The sequence below is a fragment of the Barbus barbus genome (genome assembly GCF_936440315.1).
Source record: "Barbus barbus genome assembly, chromosome: 29".
NCBI classification, from domain to species: Eukaryota; Metazoa; Chordata; class Actinopteri; order Cypriniformes; family Cyprinidae; genus Barbus; species Barbus barbus.
The window spans coordinates 18,581,808-18,599,184 of record NC_136757.1 but is presented as its reverse complement, the minus strand read 5'-3'; the positions used below and the strand labels follow the sequence as shown (position 1 = coordinate 18,599,184).

The following is a 17,377-nucleotide window of genomic DNA, read 5'->3' as shown; positions in this document are numbered from 1 at the left end:
GCAAATGTCCCTATCCCTATACCATTCATCTGACATTATATAATGGTGCACTTTAAAATTATATCACTCTGCTAGACTGAGTCGTGATTTTTGAGTAATTGATATTCTTTATCATGTTTAAAAGTCATTCCACAATAACCTCTAAAACATTTCATGTTCTGCAAACATCTAGCTGTTAGAAAAAGCTAAATGTCTGATAAACAGATAACTGTCAGAGACTGTCAGATAACTGTTTCCTCAGTTAGTTCTGTGTAAATCTATACCAATGTCACCACAACCCACAAGCAATTCACCACAAATATCAAATATACATAATCGAGAAGTAATAAGAAACTTATATTCTACAAGAAAACATGCAGTTGCCTATGTTTTGTGCTTATTCCAAGGGAGATAAATTTTCAAAATTCATTTGAAATAAGTTTAGTGCTAGCATGCTGCTAAGCTAACACTACAATACTCCAAAGCATTAAAAAAAATATCAGGGAAAACACTTTATAACTGCAATTAAACCATTTTTATGATAATATAAGCTGACTTCAACCATCTTAAGATTGATTTTTTTACAGAGCTCATAATGTATTATAGAATTGCCTTCTCTTTAAAGGATATATGCGATGCTGCCTTAGAATTTGACCAAAGCAAGGTAGGAGGCGGCATAATTAAGCTGCCTACCTTCTGGAACAGCCATGTGATGTCTTAAAATGCTGCCTCCGTAGGCAGCACACTAGGTTTTGGAATGGAGCTTGTATGTTTGCTACAGAAGCTGGGGGCAGCTCGTAACAGCTCTGAGCTATTTTATTAGCAATTCTATCGATTTTCATCATCGTGTTTAATTAGTTCAGGCTCAGAATTACGCTAATTCCACCATATCAGTCTAGTATCAGTAGCCTTCAGTTGGAAGTGATCTTGTGAGTGAGATCTTTATTAAAGATGTAGAGAAAAAGGTATTGTACTCATTTTTGTAGCCTTTTTAGTTTGTAATATTGCACAAAATACAAAACCATGGCGTTCACATGTTTATTTGAGTATATTTAAGAGTTAGTTCTCAGAAAAATAAAATTCACGCAGGTGAAAAAAATTTGCAGAATTTTCTTGCTTTTCTATTTAACAAAAGTACAGTAGAAATGAATACTTATAGTATGTCAAGATTTCTATTTGATTTCTTCTTTTGAACTTTGTTTCTATTCATCAAATAATCCAAATTTACAAATTAACTGAAGCCATATGTTAAAACAGACTGAAATGTTGTTATTAAACAGAAAATATTCATATCCATCTGCTCAAACAATGATACACATTCATTGCTTGCATACAGTTAGTCATATATACAGTCATATAATATAAAGAGGAGGAGGGGAAAAAAAAGGTATAAATGAATTAGATTTAAAGAGAGAAAAAACACCTTTCTTCTGTGGAACATGAAAGAGAACATGAAGATTAAAAAATGTCTCCACAGCTTTTTTTTTGTCTAAACAATGAATTTCCTTTAAATGACCTTCTTTTATGTTCCACAGAAGAACATAAGTCATACATTATTTATGCAAGTAAATAATGTCAAACTTTTTCAGTGAACTATTACTTCAGGTTTAAGAGCAGTGCAGGTGGCATTTCTAATTAGGATGATGACTGTATTGTGTCAGAAATTTCATTTTTTAGTGTGCTCTAAATCTGATGCAGACACAGTTGCTCTGCACCTTTCAAATTTGATTCTGAATTTAGACTTAATTCACACTCACAGGCACATGGTTTCCTCCTGAAATGGAAAGTTAACATACAGTCTCTGAATCACCATCTCCTCGAGAGTACTGCATGTGCAGCTCTGTTGTCATGCAGGTAAAGGTGTGAGACAGTGAGAGAATGTGTCACTGCAGGAGGTTGTTAAAGGGAAAGTTCACCCAAAAATGAAAAACCTGCCATCTTTTGGTCACCCTCATGCCATTCCAAAACCATATTTGTTTTCTTGCATGGAACAAGAAGGGAATCCAAAAATATGGCAGTGCTGCTCTTTTCCACACAACGACAGTGAATTGTGACCCAACTTTACTGTTGATTTTCATTCACTGACTGTTCATTTTTGGGTGAGCTATCCCTTTAAAACGAGACATGAAACTGGATATGAATGAACAAAGTCAAGATCAAAGTCGTTTTAAATTAAATATACTAATAAATCAAGTGTATAAATAATTATTTGGCATGTCATTCATATGAATTACTATACTTCAAATATATACATTTTAACTGTACATTTGTTTACTTGCTTAGATGTCCAAATATGACATAATGTTACTATTTTTGGAGTGGATCATATAGCTTTGGAAGCTTTCATTTTGCAGACTCAGCAAACAACAAATCTTCACGCAGTGAGCATCAGAAGCCAAAGAGAGCACTCCCTCAAAATGCAGTGTTTGGCAGTAACAGAGCACTTCCTGTTAAAAGCTACAGGCCAGAACTGCTGAAGTCGCCCTGAGAATCATCTCTGCGTTCATTACTAAAGGCTTAGCTTGAGAACGCACTGTTGGGAGAATGAAACTGCTGCCTGTCACAACACAGAGCGCTGTACGGTCTCGCTTTTTTGCACAACCTCAAGCAGCCTGTCATTTACACCAAACCGGATCACAGCTTCAGCAGCACAGAAGAGAGAAACACTGACAACGTTAACGTTTTAGGCTTAAAATAGCAGGACTGCTGAAAATACAAAGTAACACACTACTTAGAACTCCTGAAGATCTGTCTGAACAAGACGGATGTTCAAGGAGGAAAAATAATGACATCTTTCAGTTTAACCATTTCATCATCCAGTCTGTCTGGAATGACATGAAGAAACAGAACAAACTGAGACAGACTAAATCCAGAAGAACTGTGGCCACGTCTCCAAGATGCTTCAAGAAACCTACCTGCAAAGCTACCTGAAAAACTATGCGCAAGTGGACCTAGACCAAAAGCTGCTTTAAGCCCGGTACACACGGTCGGCCATCGGGCAGTTTTTGTTCGTCAACCGACTAAGTTTTTTCAGTGTGTTTTTTCCGCACCGTCGGCTGAAGTTGATCCTTGTCGGCTTTTTTTCAGCTGATTTGGCGCTGGAGCTCATCGGTCAGTCGGATCATTCTGATTGGCTGTTCAGCTGGCGAACCAGAGCATGAGAAAGGCGCAGAACGCACATGCTACTTGGCCGTCGGATGTCAAGTGTCGGCTTGGTGTGTCAGGGCAACTTTGGACCCAGACGCTGCCGACGTGAGCCAACCCCCGCAGTCTGCTTTTAAAACTTTTAACAGTACTGTAGCTTTGCAGGTAGGTTTCTTGAAGCATCTTGGAGACGTTGCCTCAGTTAATGATTATACAACTTATTAGCTATATAAGTTTATATAAATTTTTAGTTAGACCACTTAACTTAAAGGAATAGTTCACCCTTCATCAACATTTGATGAAAATTTATTTACCCACAAGCCATCCAAGTTGTACAGTATGTATATGAGCTTGTGTCTTCATTAGAACAGATTTGGAGAAATACAGCATTACTTCACTTGCTCACCAATGGATCCTCTGCAGTGAATGGGTGCCGTCAGAATGAGAGTTCAAACAGCTGAAAAAAGCTTTACAATAATCCAAGTATATAGACACTCCAGTCCACCAAGTAACATCTTATGGATTGAAAAGCTGTGTGTGTGTAATAAACAAATCGATCATTAAGACTAGGGATGCACCGAATATTCAGCAACTGAAATTGTTCGGCCGAAAATAGCAAAAAAAAACGAATAAGCGAAAAGACCGAATAAACTGTACCGAACAATGACGTGACGTGATCAAATCGAGGCTCGCACTAATACAGCGAACACGTCTGCAGCGTGAAAGTATTTAAACTGTCAGAGAAAGATGCAAAAATCATTATAAGCACGAAGCATCTCATGTCTCCGATGAGAAGAAGAAGAGGTGGTTGATGCTGGTTACTGTGATTAAAACACTGTTACTCGTCATTTGCTCAGTAACATTTTTATTCATTTTTTAAAGGCATGTGACAATGTGATATGTGCGACAAACATCTTCCCAAATTCGTAATGAGAATCATTTATAAATCTGCTGTTGTCAACAAAAAGAAGCACTGAGGTCTTCCTGCGGGTTTCTGCCAAAATAAAAAAGACAATGATAATAATTACCCTACAACAGCTGTATTAATAATACATTTATTATAACATTCACACATAGTGTTCAAATTGGGATCTGTAATATATTCTAATGTTTTAAAAGAATTCTCTTCTGCTCAGCAAGGCTGCATTTATTTGTACAGTAAAAAATACATGCCTGATTAAAGAAGGGGGTCTCAAAAATGGCCAAAACATATTATTTTACTAACTTATTAATTGTAAGTTAAATTGTGCTTTGTTGGTATAACGTCTGATACAATGTCAAAAAATGTTCAGTATTAAGTAAATATTTTTAAATTGTTGTTTTGTAATAGATTTTTTTATTTGAAAAGCAGGACAAAACAGTAAAAAGCACATTTTGGCTATTTAATTTATGCAATGGTGAAAAACAAAATGGCAAAATAGGCCTACATGGGGGGAAAAAAATGCAAAAAAAACGTGTTCGGTATTCGGCCTTTGGCCTTCGGCACCAGTGTCTCATTTTGTTCGGCTTCAGCCAAAAATTTTCATTTCGGTGCATCCCTAATTAAGACATTTAACTTGAAACCTTCGCTTATGGTCAACATACCATTCCATAATCCATAATTTTCCAGTACAAGAGTCCATCCCCTGTTGTCCTTTGACATAAAAACCACTGACATGTTTGTTTCCAAGCAAACTATTTCAATAAAATGAATCAGAATCCCAACACTACTTGTAAGAGAGAGTACTGTTTGCCTATGGCTTCAGTTTGGACCATGTTATGCACATCCCAACACTATGCAAGGCTTCAACACACTGCTCTCACCAAGTTAAGTTAGCAACATGAGAAGAAAGCTTTCTAGGCGTATTTTTAGACATGATAGAAAGGCAAAACATGCCAATTATTCAGTGAGGTTCCATGCTGAGTAGCATAACTTCTTTAGTCAGCTGACTCAGTCTCTTTCTCTGACAGGACTCACATGCTTCTCGCTGCTATGGTAACTAAATGCCACTTTTCATATATGCAGAGATGTGTTTGGAATGAATGCGATACACTAGATACTTATACACACTGAATAGACTGACAAAGAAACTCTATGCATGTAAACACAGCGACATGGATAAGAAAAACTTTTTGCAGTGCTAAAACTAAACACAGTCAGAAATAAAACTAAAACAAAATTAAGGTGAGTAAAGATAAATCAAATGAAAATTGTGGCTGTGGCTCAAATCCAATGCATTAAAACAGACAGGAAATGACCAGGGCTGATAGTAAGATACATAGCTGGAGGTTAGAAAGAGAAAAAGAGGAAGAGAAGTTCAAAGCTCAGATTAAATCTTTAGCATTTTTGAACTCATGCTGCTGAAAGGCTACCACTAGGTTCAAACTTCAAAAGTTCATAAAGCTAAAAGTATGCTGAAAGATAAACACAATTCAAGATTAAGATCAATGTATAATTTATTATAGAATTAGACTAGAAAGCAGTTGGTCAGAGTATGAATCTGAAGGCCTTGCACAGGAATAACAGCCTGCTTGCATTCACTTACAATCATGCATCAAGAATGCTGAAGCGCTTAATAAATAATTAATTATTGCAATGGATGACAGACATCATGATGGAGACTGTGAGAAAAAAACTACAAGACCAACTTGCTAGCAGCACACTTGCTGAAGAACAGTGTTTCTCTCACATACTTCATCTCTTGCTGCATCTTTGACAGTCTCGCAGTCTGTGAAACAGCTGAAATCTCTCCAGCACTGTTTAAACCCCTCACACAAGAGGACTATCGGATTCAGAAGACCCCCCCCCCGCCAGCTGAAAAACGGAGAGAAAGCCTAGAGAGAACACCACAGCCCATTTCTGCACAACATACTAAAGAGTTTTATCATGTTTTTTTTTTTTGACAAGACTCAAATCTGGATGCTGTATCCTTCACGGTACCAGTGTAAGAACAAGAAGTTTGAAGCATTATGGAACACAACATGTTCCTTCAGCCAGGGGCGCTTTGTAAGGAGCCAATGCAGCGAGTGCCTCCTCATAATCCGGAAAAGGAAATAATTGACAAAACAAAAATAAAACAGAACGAATATGACGCAATATGCTACGACTGGCGAATTAAGCACTCAGTGCAATAAAACGTTAATCATGGTCACAATCAGTCCGTAAATTGGCCTGAATCATACGTAAACGAATGAACTAATTACAGAATAAACAACTCACCCACTCAGGGATCACCACTTTAGGTCATATCTGAGAGAAAATGAACTTGAAGATCACCTGTGAGTGAACAGGTTTTTAGTGAGCACTCTGCTCAGTTACATTATTCACTGTGACCATCATAACACCTGCAGTTTTTACAGTGAATTGGTTGACTAATGGTCCAAAAAGAAGGCAAATCTTAATAAAAATAGCCAAATTCAAAATATTCTGTGCTTACTGTAGATGTACAATTTTAGATAAATAGAAAAGAATGTATTAAAAAAAAACACATAAACCCGAAATCTTGATTAATGACTTGAAAAAGAGCTACTAAAAATGTAACATCTAGGCTAATTTAACAGGTTTATTCAAGTCAGAAATTATATTTAATAATGACTGAATCAAGCTAAATACATTATACCAACAAAACTCATTTTATGGGTCAAATCGGGTAGAAATAGTTCTTTACTGCAAGGTAACAATTACAGGTTACCACTTTTTACAGTGGAGGTTTCTTGTTGACAATGTAAGGTAAATGCTTTGCAGAAACTGGGTAAAAATCTAATGAAAGTAGTTAATTTACACCAGACTTAAATAAATACCTCCCAGTGTGTTCAAACAGGTCATACCAACTCCACAGAACAGCAGCAAGCATCAGAACTGTAATATGTTTGAATATACAAGTCATGTCCATATGTGCAGTTCAGCACTCAAAAAAGAAAAGAAAAATGATTCAAGCATTAGTCAGTACTACACTTGTTTTCAAATGAGGACATTACTGTGTAAGTCATTGCCAAGAACATGCATTCAAAAACTGAGACCACTGCACAAGCTAACAAACTCCGTACATTACAGGTATTCACGTAATAACTTATAATTTAAAGGTTGTTTTTAGCAGTGTTTTCCTCTGACTCGTTGGTCTCAAGCGTTTTCTCTGCGGCTAAAGATGCGCTTCAATTTACAATGCACAGAGGACTCGTGCGCAAGCATATTGCGCGTTGTTTTTGCCTCACAACAGGGTCATTTAAATAAACGAATCTAACAAATTCATTAATATCCAGTTAGCACGGGAAAAAACACATATTCCAACTAGTCGTGTCACAAAAAAAGAGGAGTCACAACATTGCGTCTTACCAATACACAAGCTTGTTATGAAGAATCGCTGGAGTCTTATCTGACGCACAGTTGATGCACCACATTGTTGCGAGAAATACGTCCGGATGCGCAAGCGCTATTTCCTTTGATCGCTAATTTGGCTCGAGCGCTGACAGCGTCCCTCAGGGCGTGCGCGCGGAGTAGGACTCGCTTTAAAAGGCATGATTTGCGATTTCATGTGCTGTCGTTAGCGAGGAGCTGATGAGAAGCTCATTCTCTCATCCTTGGCCACCCTCCTCCTCCTCCTCCCCTCTCGTTCCATCTCTCTCTCTCTCCTCCCCAATCCTTTGAATCTGTTCAGGCTCGTGCAGCCAGCGTGACACAGCAGTAAGGGCGCGAAAACGCGTCTGCCAGCAGAGCTTGGCAAACCGCTTCCTGTTTGCAGGGCATGATCCGCACCTCAGGCATCATTGCTTCGACTCATATGACAGGCTCTGTTCGGTGCCATTAAGATCAATCAGCGTGTCATGTGACATAATCTGTGTGAGTCACATCTCGATTCGTCGCGCGGTCCAGGGGAACCATATGGTGTCAATCTGGTGGTCAATTCTATCACTCAGTTCGCGCCACTTCACAGAGAGCATTCCTAAAAATAAAGGTTCCAAAAGGGCGTTTTGCAGCCATAGTAGAACACTAAAACTAGAACCATGCAATGAACCGTTTTTATCTAAAAGGCACAACAGAAAACATCAATAAGGCAAGTTAGCTCCATATATTGCAAGCATTGACCAACACCTGTATTCTATGTATAAAACAAATAAATGCTTTTCATTCATTTACCTCTTTTTTGTCTTTCAAACACCTTAATAAACAATAAAAAACATATTTCGCCAACAATAACACATCAACATAGAAGTCAAAATCTTATCTGTTGAAGATGATGATGACAGTGATACTGATATTGAATGTTCATTCCCCACAGATGTAGAAATCAATGTCCATGAAAGCTAATGTCCAAAATTACCATCCTAACATACCCCCAGTGCAACATGTAGCCTAATCCTTAGTGTAGATATCAATCCAAGCAACGAGAAAGTCTTTAAAGTCACTTTTGTGGCATAATCCGTTTCAAGAATCCACAGCAGTTGAAAGCATAATTCATAGCCTCAAAACCCACTTCCAAGTCATCCTTATGATGCAAGCATATATAGGGAAAAATCCCACAGAATGTGGAGTCCTTCTAAATGAAATGAAATAAATCACATTAGAAAAATAACTATACATAAATTAACCAGAAACATTCCATCAAAACTAAACAAGAAACTGCCTACTCCCTAGACCCATTTTATATCTGAGTATAGCTCCATGTTGCTCCCTCATGGTGGGTAGTACAATTACAACATAAAAAAAAACATGCTAACAGGTTTGTGACTGTTACAATAGGACAAATGGAGTGAAAGAACATTCGCTTTGATGCATTTGGTTTAAACAGCTTGTTTGCGTCTTTGCACAGATATCAGAAGATTCCCAGTTTAAGGTACAAGTGGACAGTTTATTTTTAATGGCATCCCGGATCGTGTTAGGGGATTGATCGGAGGATTTTTTATTTTGTTTTGTAAACGAGGCACAGTGTCATGGAGAGTTCACAAAGAAACATTTGTTGAAAGATGAAGATCTGACTGCAGCTGCCTCACAAACCGTAACTAGAATGATTTAATAATGCTTTGTCTGGAAATGACCGTTTTATTTTGATCAGGTTGTCAAAACACTCGCATGCAATAGTGAGGGAGCGGGGCATTGACACTGTTTCCTATGCAATGACGACAAGCCTTAAAGGACCTGCCTCTTAAAACAGGTCGTTTTAAACAGAGGTTAGATGAGGGTTGAAAATAAGTTTTCCACATATTTGTCTTTTTGCACAAAAACTTTATTAACATTATAAGTAAACCTCAAGGAACATATTCAAATAATAAAAAAATCCATGTCATGATCCCTTTAATAGTGTGGATAAGCAAGAGATCGCTCTCTTTCGCTCCTCCTTTTGCACATCCAAGTTTAATTAATGTTTTTCTTATTGTCAGTGGACTTATAATGAAGCACGCTGAGAGAGACTTTTCAACCCACTCTGTTGTGACAACAGTCTCTTCTCTGTATCTTGAGCCTTCTCATCTTGACAATGGCCCACTCTGCTTTCATATTTCACATGGACATCAAAACACAGGAGAGATTTGTGATATTTCTTTCTCTCTCTCTCTCTCTCTATTTGTGTCTCCATCTCTCTCCCTGGCCTCAGGATAGCTTTATATAATTCATCATATTCCATATTAGCCACCATTTGATGCCTCCTCCCCATGTTTGTCATCTGTCTCATTCTTCAGCACAAGCTGCTCAGTGTTCTGTTCACTTCATCTCTCCTGTGTCACTTTCTCTTTTTTTCAGGGTTCATATGGTCATGATAAACCTGGAAGTATCAGGCCAGGGAATATTAAATGTGTAATATCCAGACCGGGAAAAGTTTGTGTTTCTCTGCTTATGCTCTGCATGGTGAATCCTGTATTTATTTTTTGATACAGCACAAATACTTACTGTTCAAATATCATAATTCTTAAGATTGGTACCTGATATACAAATTTAAATCCTCCTGGCAATCTTTATCAAATTATTAAAAAAATACTTCTGCAGTAACTCACGAACAACTGAAAAAAGTTATTGAAATTCATTTGTTACACAAATGTTAGAACATGTGATAGTAAAACATAATTAGTTCAAATTCACAGTTCATTTATAACACAACTGGCTTATGCCTGCTTTATTCAGAATACAGTATCATGCAGATATCATCTTTGATTATTATCCACAAAACAGGACATTAATTTTAATCTGCGCATTACCATCCAAAATTAATTCTAGGGGAATTCTCAATTTTTTTCATCAACATTTAAAAAAAATAATCTAAAATTATGGCCTAGATTTGTTAAAGTCCCATGACCTACATTTTGCCATTCATCACACTCGTGTGTGTTATTTTTAAGGACATGAATGAGAATTAATGAGTTGACTAAATTACTGTCCAAAAATCACAAAAATGCATTGTAACAAATGGCAAGACCATCAATAACATGCATAAATGTATCAACATACTTCTTCAACAATTCATTTTCAAAATAAATTACAGAATTATCTGGATTATGCACCGTAATTGCATAATTATGTCAATGTACATAACTTCTATGAGATGTTTTGGCCTATGTACTGTAGGTATATTTTCAAATAAACTGCCAAAAACTGTCAATGGATATATATGAGGAATGGGATTGCATTTTATTTTGTGATTTCACTAAAAGCCTCAGATGATTGGTAGAGCACCTGAAAGCATAACTGACAGATCACTTGATGGATTTTTAGGAAATCCCCCTAAATAGGGTCTAAAATCAATTATTTGTGGCTCATTGAACATGCTAGACGATTGCACATTAACATTCTCTCCTCCCAACCTCTTGTGATGGCAAGCAAAATACATGCTTCATTTTACAAAAACGAGCACAGCTCATGCACAGGTAAGTTTCATGTTTTCACACGGAGAAAACACATCACCACAAACACTGTCCTCCTAGGTATACAGTATGAAATGTGTGATAGCACACATTGATGTCTACCGCATGATACAAATTTTGTTGAAATACTGTAGACATACATCATCTCAATGTGCAATGAGCTAGTACTCATGCAGCACTCAGTCTATTTTAATGTCACCAGGGCACCACATGATGCGAATCTCCACATGATTGGACAGACATGATGCTTCATGACTGTGCTCTATCAGCCTCCCGTGGTGGGCGGAGTCAATGTCGGTCTCCTAGCATTTCCCCTTTCATGATTCCCAAAGAACAATGCTACAATGTGTTGCTGACTGCAATATTAATAAAGTCTAGCTAGGTCATTTGGGCAATCAGAAAGGCTCTGCTTCAGAATGCAGCGAGAGCAAACAACTGAGAGGAATAGAGACATCACTTCCGATTAAGATTTCTGCTTAATGAACTCTAATGAAAACATTCATATCATATTTTCAGTTTATAATGCTGTATAAAGCTGAACATGAGAACTCAATGTTATGTGAAGAGCCTAAGTCAAGGATCAATAAATAGAAAACAACAAAAAATCACATTGTCATTAATGTTATATATACTTGATAAGACATTTATAATGTTACAAAATATTTATATTTAAAATAAATGCTGTTATTTTGAACTTTCTATTCGTCAAAGAATCCTAAAAACAAACAAAATATATATATATATAAAGGTTTCCACAAAAATATTAAGCATCACAACTGTTTTCAACATTGATAATAATGAAAAATGTGTCCAGAGCACCAAATCAGCATATTATTATATTTAAATAGAAAACACTTATTTTAAATTGTAATAATGTTTCACAATATTACTGCTTTTATTGTATTTTTGATCAAATAAATGCAGCCTTGGTGAGAAAAACAACAATAATGCAATAAAACAATAATGGTTATTAAAATAATGTTTCAAAATGGTCATGACCTTTTCTTTGCAAATTATATTTGCTTTATTTATTAATTATTTGCTTTATAATTTATTACATTTCCTTTTGATTTTGGAGTGAACGGTGACCTGGAAATGTTTTCATGATCTTGATCCATAAATAATAAAGCATGCCACTTTCTTTCAACCCTTTTTGTTCCTGATTCAGTATTTCCCACTATTTATCATTTTTGCTTTACTCTGTATTTGTCCATTACTGTAATCCTGTTTACTGATCTCTTGCTCATCATTTGTCTTTCTCCATCTCATTCTCATTTTTTTGTAATCATACTGCCCCCTCTCTCTTTTTTTAAATCATTATCTCTCTCTCTCTCCACACTGCTTCCACCCTTTATCCCTCCTTCTCGATGCTGTCATTCTCTCTGGAAGAGGCGGATTCAGAGAAGGGGAGAGGGGGCGGGGATGAGAGGAGAGAGTTGCTTGGTGACGGTTGCTGAGAAACGGATGTAGGAGGGGTTGCAGGGAGCCAGAGTCAAGAGTGGCGTTGCCTTGGCGACCGAGGTTTCACACTGTCTTACAGGATTTGGCGCAAGATGTGAGGGCTCATGTACCTCTGAGGGGTTAGTAGCACCATATAACCACATACACAATATAAGTATATACACAAACACTTGAGTTAATATGTTTTAGGGATAAAAGTCAAAAGGAATATTAAAACTGGTAATGCCAAAATGAGATTTTATTTCATTTTTATTCTTATTGGAAAACAGGGTAATGAAATACAGTGCAATTTACTGCAGTTTAAGAATCCAGAAAATTTGAAACTAGGCCTTATTATTTCAGTTAAAGGGGTCATATGACGTTGCTAAAAAGAACAACATTTTGTGTATTTGGTGTAATGTAATGTGTTTATGTGGTTTAAAGTAAAAAAAAAAAACATTATTTTCCACATACTGTACATTATTGTTACTCCTCTATGCCCCGCCTTTCTGAAACGCGTCGATTTTTGAGAATGAGGTCTCTGCAGAGCAACAAAAGGCGTGCCTCAATTTTGGGGCGTTTTCCAACTGGGTAGGCGTTTTCCAACCTCTGTGCCTGGTTTGCTGAAACTTGAGTGGGCGATTCCTAATACTTGAATACGCTTTTCCCATCAGATATGAGTGAGAAAGCAAGAACGCGGTGAAATGAGGAGAGAGATCACCTGTCCTGTATATGGATGTAAGTGGATTTTTGTAAATTCTCATTTTGTCTAAGTTAATGTTTTAATTAGTTTGTGTAAATTTGCTTGCAACATGATTCGACAGAAAAAGCTCCAAGAGGTCTGCCACTTACAGTCTATCGCTAACCATTATTAGCAAACATTCGCTAACTTTTTGGTGCATAAGTTTGTTACTTTAGTGTTGATGGTGGTAGTTTGCTTAATTTTTTCCTGTCGGCGTATTCTAATATAAAAATTAATAGTTAGCTTGTCAGACTAGAAAACACTACATAAATAAGTTAATAATTAGTTGTAAACAAATGTTAATGGCCTATTCCACCGAATAGGTGCCATTTATGTCCCCAGGACATTATGGCCCGGTTTCACAGACAGGGTTTAGCCTAAACCAGGATTAGTCCATAGTTCAATTAGGACATTTAAATAATTTTCATAAACATGCTTAGAAAAAAACATTACTGGTGTTCATCTTGAGACAAAACAAATGCATTGATATATTTTAAGATCAGTCAGTGCAAGTTTATTTCAGTTGAAACAGCTCAGACTTACATTTTAGTCTAGGACTAGGCTTTAAAATTGTTTTTTTAAAACAAACCGGAGGGTATAGGTACTAATATGTACAAAAAATAACAATAAATACATTTTAAGGAAAGTGTTGTGCACATTAATCTAACTGCAAATTTTATCTAATTAAAACATTATTAAAAACTATAATATTTTGGATAAATTATTTTTTCATTCAGTCCAGAACACACTCCCTTCATATATGAAATGGTGTTTGAGTGTGAGGTGCGCTGTAAGAAAACAAGAAAAGCTCCACAGAAAAGCTGAAAAAGCATTGCTTGTTAAGTTTATTATTTTTAATATCATGGTCGTGACCCTGCACCCCAGAACCTCAATGACCTGAGGGCAGCCCTTTAAGAAGAGTGGGATGCTGTGCCTCCCCAGACAATAAGTCAGTTTGCAAAAGTTGAATATCCCTAACTTTTTGTGAGTAGTACATGTCATTTTTTGCATTATACTCCAGTATTAATGGAGTATTAAAGTCTGCTATTCACAATAATTGCCAAGTGATTATTTGACATTTTGTACTATTATTATTTGTTTATTTACCTCATTAGGAATATCCACATACTGCAAGAAATGCAGTAATTGTGGTATGTTTTACCGATACCAGGACTGGATGCATGGGCTTCACAACTTTAATGATAAAGTGCTGCTAAGCATCTTTCTATGCATCTTCATAAGGAATTCTGTTCAGGTTTTGTTTCTGAAATTTAAAATACATTAGGCTCAAGATTGTTCAACTTAATCTAGCACTGATATATGTTCTCATGACTGTTCTCACTCAGGATCATGTGTCAGTTGGAAGGGTGCGTTCCATATTGCAAAAGACAACACACGTACCTTACCCAAAGGAGACAGAGTTTCTTCAGGCATATTTACATTTTGAGGCACTAACTCACCATGATTATGCCTTTTCGTGTCTAAAATGTGGACATCATCCTCCAGTTGTTGTAATGGACTTACATAAAAAGGGAGTGTTCAACATGGCAGGTAAACAATCATAGTTTTTTGTCATTTTCTATTTGCAGTTAATTTGTGTTAATTTAATTTTGTTTCTTTATCCAGTCAGTGACATAAGTGAGCCAACTGAAACCTTCAATGGAGAGGTGAATTCCGAGGAGTTCTGGGAGACTTTCAATGGAGAGGATTGCAACTGGCTTGTTGAGGAGTAAGTTGCAAAAAGACAATTACGCTATCATGAGCAATAATGTAAACAACTTCCTTGTCTCTTGTACATATACTAGTTGAGTTCATTGCATCAGTGGTTCCCAACCACGTTCCTGGAGGCCCACCAACACTGCTCATTTTGCATCTCTCCATTGTCTGACACAAACATTTCTGATCTTGGAGTCTCTACTAATGAGCTGATGATCTGAATCAGGTGTGTTTGATTAAGGAGATATGGAAAACATGCAGTGTTGGGGGGCCTCCAGGAATGTGGTTGAGAACCACTGCATTACACATGTATTTCCACATCTAAACAAAATGCCTTGTTTCAAGAATTTGTTTCACTACATTATTTTCTGTATGATTTTAGTTGGAGACACAAATCCTTACACTTTGAAACCCAATTATGAGAACTGGGCCCCATGGATCGGCAGACACACACGCAGGTCACCATCTGTGATAAACACAGAGTGGAAGAAAGTGCAGACCACAAATACACTAGACAACATCGCTGAAATAGACATGACAGAAGAGAGACTCAGTGATGAATTAATGAAGCTAAAGGTATGCACCAGCTCAGTATAAATCTCTATAGCCTCTTATAATTTGCAGTTGATTAAAAATGGTGATGGTTGACCAGTAATGAAACAATCACTATGCAGGTCTAAATCAGTTGTTACCTTCTAGTCGTAGTTAGAACTAACACACAAAGAGCTAGTTTCATATTGTAATGTAATATCAAACATATGTGTGCTTTACCAGGTTGCAGACATTGGAAAACTCTGCAAGGCCTGTGGAGTTGGCACTGAAGGATCAAAGACTGATCTTCTATCCAGACTGAGAGAAGAAATGCAAAACAGAACTGCATACAAGATTTTTCAAAAAGTTTGGGGAGCATCAGGTATATGGTGGGCTCTGTGAGTTCAAATGTACATGTTCTGAAAGTTAATGAATTTCATTCACTAAACAAACTATACTCCTCTTTGTCAGGTGGATGGGCAGCCACTTTATGCCCTTGTAGTCTGTCCTTTTGTTGGAGAAATTCCCACCAAGGTGTTTGACTCTTTCTTTCTTTCTTTCTTTCTTTCTTTCATTTTCCTTGTTATTAGTCCTTTTCTAAAAAATAATGACAAGGATGGCAAAATGCCTTTACAGTTAGTGTGACTTTTAGTTGTCATATCTTCATGCAATGAAACTTGATATACTGTATTATTAATGTGTTTTTATGTCATAAATTTATCAAGATCGGTCATGGAAATCCAGCAAAGAAAGAGAGGGCGGACTGACAAGCCACACAAAACTGGTATGATCTATTTTGTTTGAGGTGCTCTATTATTTATAGTAAATGTTGACTGTCATTTACTGATGTTCTTCATTTGTCCCTTCATAGTGGGATGAAGAAAACGGGGGAAAAAAAACCGTTGACCAACCCCTGAACATACAGGAGGCATGTATTTGTTATTACTCAATTTATAAAATGCAAGGGAATCATTATAACCAAGAAGTTCAGATTATGTTTTGTTCATGTATAGCTTCCTCCGCTGGTCCTTCGTGAAATCTTACTGCTTCAAGATGGTGATGTTGGAATTGGCTCCCTTGCCCTCACCTGCAGGTGCTTCAACAGCATTGTGAGCATGGAAAGTGTCCGCCGAGAGGCTCACTTTCGGTGGTTGGACAGTAAGTTTTATTAGTGTCACTGTTTGGTTAATCACAGCTCTCTCTCTGTTTTTTCTCAGTTATGTATGGTTGAATATTAAGACAATGATGAGGTCAGCTGACAACCTTTTTTTTTTCAGGTGTCGTGAACTGATTTCAGAAACCTGTACAGGGTTCCATCCAGTCTATCCAGATGTCTCCATTGTGAGACTACATACAAAGACTGTGGTGAAGGCTACAGAGGAAGAGGGCAAAGAGGTGTGATGCAGGGGTTCTTTGGCTCTGATGACTTCCAAGGATACTGCGCAAGCGACTGTTTCTATGAGGCTGGAGGAAGCATCTAATGTTTCATGCAATGTGTTCCTCATGTTGAGCTTGCCACATTTATTGCTTATTTTATTTTATTGGATTCTCTCTTTTTTACTATTACATTAAGTAGAGAATGCTGCATTTATCAATATAGTTTTTCATCATATTGGTTACAGTATCTATATGGTCAATAAAGTGATGCTAATGTTTAAATTTTCAGAGTCATTATTCTAAGTTAACACATTTTACCTTAATTTAAAGGTCAATACGTTTTACTTTATATATCATTTAATGTAAGCTACAAATGTCACTTAAATATCAGTCATTACATATAAATATCATATTTTGAAAAATACAGATGAGAAAGACCAATACAATCATTTTCACCATTGCTTTACAATAGGATTTGGTAACTTTATTGGAAATTGCTATTAATTTTCCTTGTTAATCACCGTTACAACTTGATTTATGTTGTGTTGTTCACACACACACACACACACACACACACAAAACGAAAATAAAACAGTAATGTAATTATAAATAGTTGAGTAA

The 17,377-nt window shown here is 36.7% G+C and overlaps 2 protein-coding genes across 3 annotated transcripts in view; one reads left to right on the top strand and one right to left on the bottom strand.

Annotated features, from left to right (window-relative positions):
• Positions 1-17,035, top strand: part of LOC306849709 (uncharacterized protein) — a 919,849-nt gene extending 902,814 nt beyond the window's left edge. Inside the window, exons 2-11 of one of the 2 annotated variants that reach the window (XM_079384955.1) lie at positions 12,922-12,981; positions 13,065-14,683; positions 14,759-14,861; positions 15,231-15,424; positions 15,623-15,761; positions 15,851-15,913; positions 16,105-16,163; positions 16,251-16,307; positions 16,393-16,537; positions 16,657-17,035. In XM_079384955.1, the coding sequence (XP_079241081.1) occupies positions 14,831-14,861; positions 15,231-15,424; positions 15,623-15,761; positions 15,851-15,913; positions 16,105-16,163; positions 16,251-16,307; positions 16,393-16,537; positions 16,657-16,670 (702 nt within the window). In that variant the 5' untranslated portion in view covers positions 12,922-12,981; positions 13,065-14,683; positions 14,759-14,830 and the 3' untranslated portion in view covers positions 16,671-17,035. Of the gene's footprint in view, positions 1-12,921; positions 12,982-13,064; positions 14,684-14,758; positions 14,862-15,230; positions 15,425-15,622; positions 15,762-15,850; positions 15,914-16,104; positions 16,164-16,250; positions 16,308-16,392; positions 16,538-16,656 lie in introns of those variants that run through there. The other variant, XM_079384956.1, reaches the window with a different exon arrangement.
• Positions 1-17,377, bottom strand: part of LOC306849706 (IQ motif and SEC7 domain-containing protein 1-like) — a gene marked incomplete at its 5' end in the record, with an annotated part of 82,389 nt that overhangs the window by 19,768 nt on the left and 45,244 nt on the right. The gene's annotated exons all lie outside the window — the stretch shown is intronic.